The sequence below is a fragment of the Mus musculus genome, chromosome 3, assembly GCF_000001635.26.
Source record: "Mus musculus strain C57BL/6J chromosome 3, GRCm38.p6 C57BL/6J".
Taxonomy (NCBI): Eukaryota; Metazoa; Chordata; class Mammalia; order Rodentia; family Muridae; genus Mus; species Mus musculus.
In genome coordinates this window covers 90,213,678-90,227,319 of record NC_000069.6, presented here as the reverse complement: position 1 = coordinate 90,227,319, position 13,642 = coordinate 90,213,678, and the positions used below count along the sequence as shown (strand labels likewise).

Here is a 13,642-nt window from a genome sequence, read left to right as displayed (position 1 = left end):
AAAAACCCTGTCTCAAAAAAAAAAAAAAGTTAGTCTACTTCTCTGTTTACCTGTGCCATCCAAAGCTGTTTAGTATTTAGTGATTATTGTCTGGTACAAAGCAAATGCTCAGTAAATACAAGCAAGTAAATTTCTCCTGTCTCTCTTCCCTCCTTTCTTTTTCTTCCTTTTTTTTTTTTGTTTTTTTTTTTTTTTTGTTTGTTTTGTTTTGTTTTGTTTTGTTTTCAAGACAGGATTTCTCTGTGTAGCTTTGGCTGTCCTGGAACTTACTCTGTAGACCAGGCTAGCCTCGAACTCAGAAATCTGCCTGTCTCTGCCTCCCAAGTGCTGGGATTAAAGGCGTGCGCCACCACTGCCTGGCCCCTCCTTTCAAATTGTGAAAAAAAGGTTGTTTGTAACAAAAGATGACAAACCCATGATTGGCCAATATTTCCTAAGTCTTGCCCACCTTATGAAAGCATCTTTACTATAGTAAAGCGATACCAAATCTCTTTACTTTTCTCTACCTGGTAAAGCTTTGTTTCCAAAGCCTCGCTGCATCCCCAATAACGACCTCTTTCTCTCATTTCCTTTTTTGGGGATTCATTTGAAACTCGTGAATCTTTTTCTTTTTCTTTCTTTCTTTCTTTCTTTTTTTTTTTTTTTTTTCGAGACAGGGTTTCTCTGTATAGCTCCAGCTGTCCTGGAATTCACTTTGTAGACCAGGCTAGCCTCGAACTCAGAAATCTGCCTGCCTCTGTCTCCCGAGTGTTGGAATTAAAGGCGTGCGCCACCACGCCCGGCCTCATCAATCTTAAAAGATTCTGAGGCTGCGCTCCCAGCAGAGGTGAGGCCAAGTCAGTCACCTCTTGGCACTGGAACAAAACCTAAGAGAACTTTCAGTTTGGGTTGCGGCACACTGTTTTTTTACAAAAAGAAATCAACTTGCCAGGTTACTCTCACCTTGTTCATGTATTTCTTTGTGCAACACTGAGAATACTCTAACAAAAGCAGCTAACAGTACCCAACACCTAAGCTGACTACATCAGAATCAAAGATGTCCCACATCTCCTTGGATAAACCATACTAAGTGCTGCTGTTTACTGAAGCCTGGTTCAAATCCTTTGTCCTTGGGTTACTGTGTGCTCAAGGCAAGGTTCCGTCCACTCTTGTAGTCCTTGGGAACCCACAGTGGAAACAGGATGTCCGTCCTTCAGGCTGCCCCATGCTGTTTTCATCACCAGTGAAAGAGTTGGGGCAAGGAAGGGGAACCCAGCCACATTCAGGTGAACCAATATCTTGGCGTGACAAAAATAGGATTTGAGTGAAGAGCAATTCTGACAATAATGAAAGTAATGCAAATGGGACATTCATGCAAAACAGTGGCCTTTAATACTAACAAAGACCTTGTAGAGTGAGGGACCCTCGGAGTAGTGCCGAGCCAGCCTCTCAGGACCCTAACCCTGAACCAGGAATGGAGAGATCAGCATGTTGACTTTAATGTTGGACTGTCCAAGGCCTGAGCCATTCATTTCTTCTTCCTTTCCTCTTCTCAAATCCCTTCTGTTCACCTTTCACATCCTTGGTTCCTCCCCCTCCTTTCCCTGCCCCTTTCTTCCGTCTCGTCCTCGCCGGTCTCCTTATTCCCCTCATCTCCCCTTGAGGTGCCACCACAGTTCTCCCATCTGCAATCCCTCAGTCCGACTCCCTCAGGTCTAGCCTCCAGGTTCAGGGTGAATAGGAGGCAAGAAATGCTCTCAGCCTAACAAGCACTTGTTCTTCTTCTTGTCAGATGTTTTCAGGCCAGTGCTTGAGGGCTTACTGTTGGTTCCCTAGAATTAGGAAGGTTGAAAGATCAGGTGTGTGAAGGGCTGGTGGAAGGATTGTCTATAAACTCAGGACCCCCCTCCCACACTCACCTTTTCCCACCCCATCCCTTACCCCACCCCCACTTCATGGGAAATCTTTGGCATTGTTCCTCCTCCTCAATCGTCTTTTTTTAATGAGACAAGGTTTCTTTGTGTAGCCCTGGCTGTCCCGGAACTCCTGCTGTAGACCAGGCTGACCTTGACCTCAGAGATCAGCCTGCCTCTGCCTCCCTAGTGCTAGCCTTAAAGGTGTTCTCCAGGGCTGGAGAGGAACCAGGTCTTGAGTTCAAATCCCAGCAACCACATGGTGGCTCACAACCATCCTTAATGAGATCTAATGCCTTCTTCTGGTGTGTCTGAAGACAGCTACAGTGTACTTAGATATAATAAAAAAGGTGTTCTCCACAGGCACGTTTGAGTTTAGACAGACTGGAGGATGAACATGAACTCCTGCTCCTTCTGCCAGCAGCTCGGTGCTGGGACCATAGGTGTGCAGTGCACAGTCCTCGCCAGTTGCTTCAGTTCTTGCAGACACGCGCAGTGGTACTCAGCCCGAGTAGAACCAACTCACCGATCTCCGGCCTCCTGTCTTGAGCAAGATGTCACGGGCCAGGGAACTGAAAGCCTAAAGGGGAAACTGGTCAGCCCAGGTTGAAGGAGGAGATGAACCTATTAGCATCTTATCTCTCGGAGGATGGCTCTCACCTCATCCACATTCACACTGGATTTGGCACTCGTCTCAAAAAATCGGATTCTGTGCTCTCGAGCCAACTGTAGGGGATGAGGTAGGAAGGAGAGTGCTGGATAAAGGCAGAAGCGAAGCACTCAGCGATGCCTCCTCCTCACTCGGGCCTCCCAGCCCTGCAGCCAACAGCCCCGCCTCACTCACCTTCTCCGCCTGCTCTCTCTGCACCTGCCGCTTGGCCTCCATGTCACACTTGTTTCCCAGCAGGAGGCGCTCCACTCCCGCAGAGGCATTCTGAAGGCAGCAAAACAAGCAGAAGGTAGGGCTTTCTTTAGAAAGCTGAGGCAGGAGGATTGCTGTGAGCTCAAGACCTGTTTGGGTTACACATTAAGTTTCACACCAGCTGGGGCTACTACAGAGTGAGAGACCCTGTTTCAAGAAGAAAACAAAAACAAACCAGGCAGTGGTGGCACATGCCTTTAATCCCAGCACTTGGGAGGCAGAGGCAGGCTGATTTCTGAGTTCGAGGTCAGCCTGGTCTGCAGAGTGAGTTCCAGGATAGTCAGGGCTACACAGAGAAACCCTGTCTCAAACAAACAAACAAACAAACAAACAAACAAAAAAACCCAAACGAACAAGCAAACAAAAAAACCAAAGGAGAGTTTGGGGCAGGAGAAGGCTCAACAGTTAGGAGCACTGGGTGTTCTTCCAGAGAACCTGGGTTCAACTGGTGGCTCAAAACCATCTGTCACTCCAGTCCCAGGAGTCCACTACCCTCTTCTGACTTCTGAGGGCATCACCAGGCTCTTGGCACAGATGTACACGCAGGCAAAACACCCACACACATAAAATTAAACCTGAAGTCTGCCCATTCTAACACGGGCTACTTTGTTCCCCTATTTCTTTTGGAGGCATCTTACCTCTTTGATGCTTTTCATCCAGTTCTGAATATTCTCGAAGGATTTCTCATCTGTGATGTCATATACGAGGATAATGCCCTAAGGGATAGTAAAGTTCACCTTGGACCATATCTGTTGACCTCTAAGTGACCATCTAAGTCTGGTCCGTGGGTCTAAGCACAAGCTACATGGGGCTCTCTGTTATGTGCTCTGTGCCCTCCTTCTTCATCCCTGCATGCTCACAACCCTCTGTGCTCATGAAGCTATGACTTTAGCCCATGTCTGGACCCACACCTCATACCATGGCTCCACGGTAATAGGCGGTAGTTATTGTCTTGAATCGTTCTTGGCCAGCCGTGTCCCTGAAGCAAAAGTTTTCACAGAGTGAGATAGAAGCAAGAAGTCTCCAAGGGGGGAGTCTTTTCCTAAGGACTCAACTTTTGCAACACTGGAGGTGGAGGCTAAAAGGAAAAGACTCAGGAAACCGTGAAGGGGAACAGGAGAAGGACAGTTGGGTTGCTATTCAGAGGTTCCAGGCCTGGGAAACAGGATGTCTCCTGTTTACTCAGAGATGCCAAGTGCCGTCTTAAGTATCACTTTATGTGTGTGTCATCCTAGCTGGCCCTCACTGTATCATTGTGAGGCATGGCTCACTGTCCCCAGTTTTTATAAATGCAGCAAATGTGCGGAGGGAGGCTGGGTAACTAATGAAGGTCATGCAGAAGGGAAGTGGCAGCACCAGGGTTGAGACCCTATCTGCTGCTGCTTATCTGTCACACAAGAATGCTTCAGAAAAACCTCATAGTGCCTCAGTGCCCGTGGTGTCTCCAGCCTCCTTGAGACAGTCAGGCTACACCTCTGTATGTGACCTGTGCTGGAGAGAACTTTTACATTTATTATTGTGTGTGTTTCAAATAGGGTCTCTCTACATAGCCCTGGCTGTTCTAGAACACACCCTGTAGACCAGGCTGACCTCAAACTCCCAGAGATCACTTGCCTCTGTTTCTAGAGTGCTGGGTCTCAAAGCATGTCAGCGTTTACACCCAGGTTGCTCTCTAAAATTTATTGAGAGCAATAGACTGGAAGTCAAATTTGTAATTCTGCAACTTGTCTTTTAATCACTTAGAACCTGTTTCTACATCGTAGCTCGAAAGACATTTGTTTTCAAGTCCAGAGAATGCTCTGGGTGAGGAAAAGACACAAACAAACTGAAAGTGGGCCACCAGGAAGAGAGATGCAAGGCCAGCTGATAGCTGACTAAGCAAAATGGATAAATTAGGAGATGTACTGGACTGGGGGGGGGGGGGTGTAAAGGAAAGAAAGCAAAACAGAAAGACTAACATGGTGCCACATGCCTGTAACACCAGGACACAGGACACCGAAAGAAAGGGCTTTCTTTCTCAGCTGAGTTCCAGGCCCTCCTGGGCTGCATGAGACTTTGTCTAAAAAACAAAACAAAACAAAACACCCCCAAACCACAAACTAAACTGAAGAGAGAAAAGGTAAGGAAGAAGAAATGAAGGGGGAGGGGTGTGTGGGGGAGGGTTGGGGTCAAAGGGCAATCTGGCTGGGGACTGGGCAGCTCACTCACCACACTTGCAGTTTGATCCTCTTCCCCTCTATGTCCACGGTTCGGATCTTGAAATCAATTCCTGGGGTGAAGGGTGTGAAGACAGGTAAGCATGTGTGGAAAGTATGGTGGGGGAGAGTGGGGGCTGCACCAGTAACTGCTGGTACTCAGGTACTCGAGGTAGTGACCTTGCTGGATGTGTAGCCAGGAGGGAGAGCTTTTCCACAGCTTTATTCCTATGGTAAGCATACTGTGTCTCCTCAGATTTCATGACGTTTTGGAGAAAAGCTATGAAACTCTTCAGCTGGGTTAAAAGCATGCCATCTGACAACTTTCCCTTCCATCTCTACCTCACCTTCCCATCCCTCTTCCCCCTCCTCCCCCAAAATACACTACTGGTCCTCCACCGCCCTGCTAGCCCTTAAGGGTAGAGAGGAATGAGAGGGCAGCTGATTGAGCCTATGTGAATTAACTAGTGAGCTAAGCTTGGAAGTGGGGGGGGGGGGGGGGGAAGAAGCTCTCTAAGAATCCTCTGGAGAATTAGGAGAGGGAGGGAGGAAGAGAGGGAGGGAGGAAGAGAGGGAGGGAGGGAGAGAGAGAGAAAGTTTCCTTTTTGTCACTAGAGGAGATAAGATTCTCAGTCAAGAGATGAAGAAAGATAAAGAGGGGAGGGGAGGGGGAAAGGAGATTCTTCTTACTGGAAGTCTCCCAGCCACTTAGGAGGCTCCAGAGAGAAGGATGGTGCAGAAGCTTACTCAGAGACCCCAAAGTCCCCTGGCATCCACCATCCTCACTCCCACAGCACACCCAGCCACACTCTGCAGTACCTTGCTGAGGGTAGGGAGGCTAAAAAGATGATTTGAAGGTGGGGCAGATCCTGCGGGAAGTTTGAAGCCAGTAGGTCAGTAAGAGGCCAACACAATTGGGAAGCAGGGAAAAGAGAAATTGTGAAGAGTGGATCTAGAGCGTCTAGGTGCAGTGATGGGGTAAAGAAGGAAGCAGATGGAAATGACGATAACCTGTGTGGATTTGGAGAGACTAGGGAGACAGTACCAAGAGACGGAGTGGGTGGCAGCAACTGGGACTATCTGGAAACCTCAAAAAGGTTTGAGGTTTTGAGTGTTATTCAGGGACATTATGGAGGATGGGTCTGGGGCAGGGGTCGACAGACTGGAAATTAGTGTTTTTCTCTAAGGGGATCAAAAAAGTAGGTTCCTTAGTCTTTCAGGAGCCGGTGTATGAGGGTGGGCGGGGGTGGGGTGGGTCTGGGGTCTGGGATACAGCCTGTGGGCTCACCGATGGTAGAGATGTAAGTGCTGTTGAAGTTGTCCTCTGCAAAGCGAATGATCAGACAAGTCTTGCCCACCCCCGAGTCCCCGATGAGCAGCAACTTGAAGAGGTGGTCGTAGGCTTTGGCCATGGCGGACACTGGGGGCGCCGGGGGAGGGGTCGGGAAGAGCCAACACTGGTAGGCGGGATCCGAGGGTTGGCAGGCAGAAACCGCCGGAGTCCCAGCCAGGAAGTTTTCCTCCCTCTCCGCCCAGGCCCCGGGAAAAGAAGAGAGGCGGCCCTGCTCTCGGCTCCACCCCTCTTCGCCAGTGGAGAGGCCTGTCCAGCTCCAGCAGTCCGGGCGCTGCCTCCCCAGCCTCGGAGGGCCAGTTTCCCTAGCCCTTCCCATTGCCTTTGGCTAGCTGTCTTTCCTCTCTTTTGACCGAATTGGAAAGAATTTCAAAGAGATTAGGGGAAGAGGGAAAGAATTTTACCAATGGTGAAGATAGGGGTGGTAACTGGAAATTGGTAAAAAGCTGAGGCGCTATTCAAAGGCTTTTGAGTTTATGATAAATGTCCTAGGATTTTCTGTCAACAATGCATTACTTAAGACTACGAATCCCAATTCCCTTTGAAAAGAAGCGGGTTAGGAGGTTAGTATGGTGGATCAATCTGCCCCCTGGTGGAGCACAGTGAAGAACTAAAACGATAAAAATCAGCCTCATCAATTACACTCAAAACACACAGAGCCGAGTCACAATCTGGAGCGAGCCTTGAATTCAGTAGCACAACCTGCACCCCAAGGCCTGGTAATCCTATTGCCTCTACCCCTCAAGTATGAAGATTAGTACTGTGGAGCCACCATGCCCAGCTTTTCATCTTTATTTACTTACTTTCTTTATAGCGAGTGTTTTGCCTACATGTGTTTATTCACTATATGACTAGCATGCCTGCAGAGGCTACAAGACAGCAACGATCCCCTGAAACTGGAGTGTCTAGAGGTGCTGTCATGTGCCTGCTGGGAACTGAACCCAGATCCACTACAAGAGCAGCCAGCTCTTATCATCTTTCCAGTCCCGTTAGAAAAAGAAAGAGCCGGGCGTGGTGGCGCATGCCTTTAATCCCAGCACTTGGGAGGCAGAGGCAGAGGCAGGCCGATTTCTGAGTTTGAGGCCAGCCTGGTTTACAAAGTGAGTTCCAGGACAGCCAGGGCTATACAGAGAAACCCTGTCTCGAAAAAAACAAAAAAAAAAAAAAAAAAAAAAAAAAAGGAAAAAGGAAAAGGCTTTTCTAACAGATGAGTCCTGGCTGTGGGAAAGTGTCTTTATTTGTTTGTTTGTTTGTTTTTAAAGATTTATTTATTTATTATATGTAAGTACACTGTAGCTGTCTTCAGACACTCCAGAAGAGGGAGTCAGATCTCCTTATGGATGGTTGTGAACCACCATGTGGTTGCTGGGATTTGAACTCAGGACCTTTGGAAGAACAGTTGGGTGCTCTTACCCGCTGAGGCATCTCACCAGCCCTTTATTTGTTACATTATGTTTGCCATAATCTATGTTTCCATTTGTCCTCTCACAAATACAATGTATCAGTTACTCCCCCCCCCCCCAACACACACACACAAAATACTTGACAAAACAACTTATGAGAGAGGCTTACAGAAGGCAGTTCTGTCATGACAGGAGGAGCATGGGGCATCTGGTCGCTTTCCATCCAAACTCAAGGAGAGAGACGAATGCTGGTGCTCACCTCACTCTCCTTTTTTATTCGGGAGAGTGAATGGTGGTCCTCATTGTCAGGTAGGCTTTTCCCACCTCAAATAATCCAATCTAGAACTTTCCTCCAGACATGGCCAGCCATTGGATACCTAGGTGATGCTAGATCCTGTCAAGTTGACAATCCATATTAACTACCACACACAAATAACTATTCAGTTTATTTTATTAATTAATTAATTCATTACATTTATTTGTATGTGTACACACACATAATGTTGTGTTTTATAAAAAGAAAGAGACCAGAGATATGTTTTGTGGAGACGCAGTAAGGTGTGGGTGGAGGGGAGTACCTCTGCCAGCCCATGCTGAGGCATCCCTTCCCCCTGAGGTACCAGCCACACCATGCGATGGTATAGTATAGAACAGAGTTTATTCAGGGTATTGGGAGGGAGCTTAAGGGGAGAGAGAGAGAGAGAGAGAGAGAGAGAGAGAGAGAGAGAGAGAGAGAGAGAGAGAGAGAGAGAAAGTAGAAGAGTAGAGGCAAGCCATGAGCACATGGAGAGGGGGGAGTGGAATGGGGAGAGAGGAAGAAGAGGGTAAGGGAACAAGAGCAAGAAGAGAGAGCAAGAGAGTGAGGAGGGGGCAAGCAGCCCCTTTTATATTGAGTCAGGCACACCTGGCTATTGCCAGGTAACTGTGGGGTGGAGCGTAGAGGAACTGCCAACAACCCATGCCATGGTGAAAGTGTGGCAGTCAGAGGACATGCTGAAGGATGCTTAACTAAACTTCTCCAGAGCCATCTCACCATTAATTTGAGGCAAGGTCTGTCTGTATTGCCCAGATCAGTCTCAAATTTGAGGCTCATGTAATCATGTGGACTCAGCCCTTCAGTAGCTAGAACTACCAGCATCCACGGGTACCACTGTGCCTGCTTCAATACACCAATCTGACTATTCTATTTTTTCAATGGTGTTGGGAATTGGTCAAACCCAGAGCTTTGTGCACACTAGGCAAAGTACTATTCTATTGAGCTTCAATTCCCTTCTATTTATTCCCTCAGGGCTCATTGCATTTCAAGCTATAGCACAGACTTGAATCTTTTCTGGTTTTCCTCAGTGACTAATCCTGACCTCTAACTCACACTGATGTCCAGGTAGGGTGGATTTGCAGTCCCAGCACACGGGAGACAGAAGCAAAATGAAAGTCAGACAGAAGCATGACTAAGGTCAGCCTACTCTTGGTTGGGAGTTGCAAGCCAACCAGGAGACCTTGTGATTGCTAATCTTGGTTGCCAACTTGACATACCTGGGAGGAGGAAACTTGAGGAATTATCACCATTGGATTGGCCTGTAGACTTATCTATGGGGGAATTTTCTTTATTATTATTTTTAAAACATTTAGACAGGATCTCTCTCTCTCTCTCTCTCTCTCTCTCTCTCTCTCTGTGTGTGTGTGTGTGTGTGTGTGTGTATGTGTGTGTATTTTGCCCGTGCATGCTTGTACGTGTAGCATATACATGCCAGGTGTCCTTGGGAGGCCAGAAGGTGGTGTTGGATCTTCTGAAACTGGAGTTACAGATTACAGACAGTTGTGAACCTTCATGGTTGCTAGCCACTATGTAGGTGCTAAGAATCAAACCCCTACCCTAGTAGGGAAGAGCAGCCAGTGATGCTAACCTCAGAGACATCTCTCTCCAGCCCCAGGCATTTCTCTATTGCTAATTGAGGTCAGAGAGCCTAGCCCTATATATGGGAGCTACCATACCTGGACAGGTGGGGCTGCTGTATAAGGAGCTGAATGTGAGCCTGGGAGTAAGGCAGTGGTATTCCTTGGCTTCTGTTTCAATTTCTGCCTTTAGTTCCCTCAATAATGGACTGTAACCTATAAGCCAGATAATTCCATTTCCTCACCAAGTTGCTTTTGGCTAGGATGTTTATCACAGCAACAGAAGAAACTAGAATGGATCCTGTCAAAATCTATGTTGGGGTGAGGTGGAGAGTGTTATATAGCACACACCTTTAAACCCAGTGTATAAACTGACACGACAGCTCCATGGAATGGTTAAGGGGAAAGTCTTTACTGTAGATATGAGAGAAAGCAGCCAGAAGCATTGGGAAGAGTCCAAAGCAAAAAGAGAAAGAAGTAGAGCAAACATGGCCAAGGCTATCTGTGAGAGAGGGGAGACTAGCAGGAGACAGAGAGAAGTGAGCATAGCCTGGCCTAAGAAGGATGAGTAGTTGGGGAAGGGAAGCCCAGAGCTGGAGGGAGTTTAGGGTGGAGGAGGAGGTGGGAAAGGCTAGGGTGCGTGTGGACTTGTGCAATGCATACTTGTGATGGTGAGAGCCTGGAGGCCAGCTTGAACTGATATCCTGAGAGGTCCAATAGGCAGCCCATGTCCCTTTTGCCAGAGGTAAGGGAAATGACTCTTTTTGGTAGGGAACCAGTTTTACAACTTCCTGAGGAATGCTGGCTTTTAACTAGCCACCAGAAATCCCTCAACATACATTCCGGGTTGAGCCTATTTCTGGGTATCTGGCCTGCCTTCTGGAATCTGGGGAACTGGGAGTTTTCCTTATGACCTGATACTCAGCACTCCAGAGGCAGAAGGATCTCTAGGAGTTCCAGGATAGCTTGGCCTACATAACAAGTTCCAGGCCAGCCAGGTATACATAGTGGGAGCTTGTCTCAAATAAGTAATAAGAATAAGCAACCAAAAGCCGGGCGTGGTGGCGCACGCCTTTAATCCCAGCACTTGGGAGGCAGAGGCAGGTGGATTTCTGAGTTCGAGGCCAGCCTGGTCTACAGAGTGAGTTCCAGGACAGCCAGAGCTACACAGAGAAACCCTGTCTCGAAGAAAAAAAAAAAAAAAAAAAAAAGAATAAGCAACCAGCCCTTTGACTGATATTAGTAGTTGATGGGTCTCTGGAGAGTAGATGTTATTGTCTTTAGTGGTCAGCCACCAGTGAGTTACCTGAGTCTAATGGACAGCTTTACCACCATGCCCCTGGTGGCAGCTGTGGTTAAACTCAGGGCATCAAAAAAACAAAACCAAAAGACAGGATGGGAAAGGAAGGAGTTCTGAGGAGCATTGTGGAGAGACAGTGGTGTGGTGTGACCAGAGTGTATTATATACATATATGAAAATGACTTTTAAAAAGAAAAGCTGGGGGCTAGAGAAATGGCTCAATGGTGAAGAGCACTGGCTGCTCTTCCAGAGGTCCTGAGTTCAATTCCCAGCAATCACATGGTAGCTCACAGCCATCTGTAATGAGATGATGCCCTCTTCTGGCGTGTAGTTGTACATACAGATGGAGCATTCATATACATAAAATAAATAAATCTTTAAAAAAAAAAGAGGAAAAAAAAAAAAGCTGGGCACAGTGGTGTGCACCTTGGATTCCAGCTCTCAGGAGACCAAGGCAGGTGGATTTCTGTGAGTTTGAGGCTAGCCTAGTCTACACAGTGAGGTCCAGGATAGCCAAGGCTCTGTAGAGAGAGACCCTAACTTCAAGCAAAAAAGCAAAATTAACCAACCAAAAACAAAAGGTGGGGGTGCATGCAGGGAGAAGTTGGTAGCATGGCTCAGTGAGTGTAAAAAGGCATTTGCCACCAAGCCTAATGCCCTGAATTGAATACTCAGGACATAAGGAAAACAAACGACTAAGAGCTCAGGATGAAGCTCAGTGTACCTACTGTAGAGGTTTTCGTGACCACCTGTGGGGCGTCAAATGACCTTTTACAGGGGTCATGGAAGACCATTGGAAAACACGGATTCTTACAATTTACAACAGTAATAAAATTACAGTTATGAAGTAGCAACAGAAATAATTTTATGGTTGGGGCAACCACAATATGGAGGAACTGTATTAAAGCAAAAGGAAGATTGAGAACCACTAGGGTAGATGACTGCCTGTCCTGGAATTCTCTCTGTAGACCAGGGAGGCTTCAAATTCACCGATCTGCCTTGCCTCCTAAGTTATGGGATTAAAGGAGTGCACCACTACTGCCAGAGGCCAAGACCCTTTCTTCAAAACAAACAAAAAAGCTTGGTGGTACAGGCATACTAGAGTCAGCACTCGGGAGGCAGAGGCAGGCGGATCTCTGATTTCAAGGCCAGACTGGTCTACAGAGTGAGCTCCAGGACAGCCAAGGCTACACAGAGAAACCCTGTCCCTGCCTCCCCCCTCATCCCCTGCATTTTCATACTTCTGCTCACATGATAAATTGCAGATGTACAAGTATTATAAGAAATTATTTTCAGTCTAGGAAAAGGAATGAATTTCTTTCTTTCTTTTTTTTTTTTTTTTTTTTTTTTTGAGACAGGGTTTCTCTGTGTAGCCCTGGCTGTCCCGGAACTCGCTTTGTAGACCAGGCTGGTCTTGAACTCAGAAATCCGCCTGCCTCTGCCTCCCAGGTGCTGGGATTAAAGGCGTGCACCACCACACCTGGCCATGAATTTCATTTTTAAACCTAGAATCTATTTCCCAAGATATCTCTGCCATGTATATTGCCAAAATCCAAAATCAACATGCATTCATTTAAGCATGGACTATTTATTTATTATTTTATTTATAGACACTTGAATTCAGAGATCCACCTGCCTCTGTGTTGAGCAGCAAACACACAAATTTGTACAATGTGGTAATGGTTACAGCAGCTCCATAGTTAAATAACATACTTTTTGTTTTGATTTGGTTTTTAGAGACATCTCTTGTAGTTCTGGCTGTCCTACAACTTGCTAGATCAGGCTGGCCAGAACTCAGTCTCTTCCATGCTTTGCCAGAATGCAGTGATAAAGGTGTGACCAACCTCGTCTGGCCTTTAATTAGCACTTTAAAAGCAATGCACGTGTCAAGTGGTGTAAGGATATTTGATTTTATTCCTCAAAGGTAAAGAATTGTAAGAATACAAAGTCGGGCTCTATCTTTAGCACTGGAAAACAGCAGCAACAACAAAACAATAAAGGTAAACAATAGGGTTAGCTGCAGTGGAGCAAATATGAACAGGATTTGATTTTGTTGTTTTTTCAGACAGGGTCTCCTGTAGTCCACTCAGACCTCAAACTTGCTAGGAAGCCCAGTGCCTAGAATGATTTTGAACTCCTCGTCCTCCCGCTTCATCCTCTGAAGTTCTGAGATTCCAGCCTTGAGCCACTGACAGCACCACTGCGCCCTGCCCAGTTTACGCTTTGCACATTCTTAGCACGCACTCTACCTACCAGCGTAGTACACCCCCAGCTTCAAGCAGGTATCTCATTTTTTAAAAAAAAAAACCTATTTACGTCTAGAATTATTAATCAGCGTAAATCAAACCAACTGGAAAATGGTAAAGACTATCAATAACTAAAAATGTCATGGATAAAAGCTTCTCGCTGGTGTTCACCTGTGATGTTCCCATCACACTCCAGCTGTCAAAGCGTAGTCGGAAACTACGTGAGAAAAAAGTATCCATTTTTCTCGCCACAGCAGCTAAATTCTGAACTCAAAATAGAAGCTAACTCTCTCACCATGGCTACGCGCCCGCGACGCGAGGAGCCTTTACGGACCTTCTACAAATGGCAGTCAACGGGCATTCCGTTGCATTCGAACAGAGTAGAAGACCTTCCGAAGATGGCGAAGCAACACGGCTCGTCACTTCCTGTCCCATATCAG

At 46.9% G+C, this 13,642-nt stretch overlaps 1 protein-coding gene across 3 annotated transcripts; it reads right to left on the bottom strand.

Annotated features, from left to right (window-relative positions):
- Positions 1–932: 932 nt before the first annotated feature.
- Positions 933–13,605, bottom strand: Rab13 (RAB13, member RAS oncogene family). 3 transcript variants are annotated; one of them, NM_001293741.1, is made up of 8 exons: positions 13,498–13,605; positions 5,023–5,083; positions 3,733–3,793; positions 3,453–3,530; positions 2,737–2,826; positions 2,553–2,618; positions 2,419–2,472; positions 933–1,811 (listed from the first exon to the last, which is right to left on the bottom strand). In NM_001293741.1, the coding sequence occupies exons 3-8, from the start codon at positions 3,733–3,735 to the stop codon at positions 1,737–1,739; spliced, it is 366 nt and encodes a 121-aa protein (NP_001280670.1). In that variant the 5' UTR covers positions 3,736–3,793; positions 5,023–5,083; positions 13,498–13,605; the 3' UTR covers positions 933–1,736. The 3 variants fall into 3 exon arrangements, 2 of the variants coding, with proteins under 2 accessions (NP_001280670.1, NP_080953.1); NM_026677.4 differs by lacking the exon at positions 13,498–13,605 and adding an exon at positions 6,298–6,536; XR_375571.4 differs by lacking the exon at positions 13,498–13,605 and adding an exon at positions 6,298–6,689 and having other exon boundaries at positions 1,349–1,811; positions 2,553–2,647.
- Between the last annotated feature and the right edge of the window lie 37 nt (positions 13,606–13,642).

Excerpts from the sequence above, each read along its gene's own strand:
- Rab13 (NM_026677.4), bottom strand. The coding sequence starts at position 6,421 with ATGGCCAAAGCCTACGACCACCTCTTCAAGTTGCTGCTCATCGGGGAC. Across the intron at positions 3,794-5,022 it reads AGGATCAAACTGCAAGTGTG|GGACACGGCTGGCCAAGAAC; the intron begins GTGAGTGAGCTG and ends CTTTTGCTTCAG. Across the intron at positions 3,531-3,732 it reads CCTATTACCGTGGAGCCATG|GGCATTATCCTCGTATATGA; the intron begins GTATGAGGTGTG and ends ACTATCCCTTAG.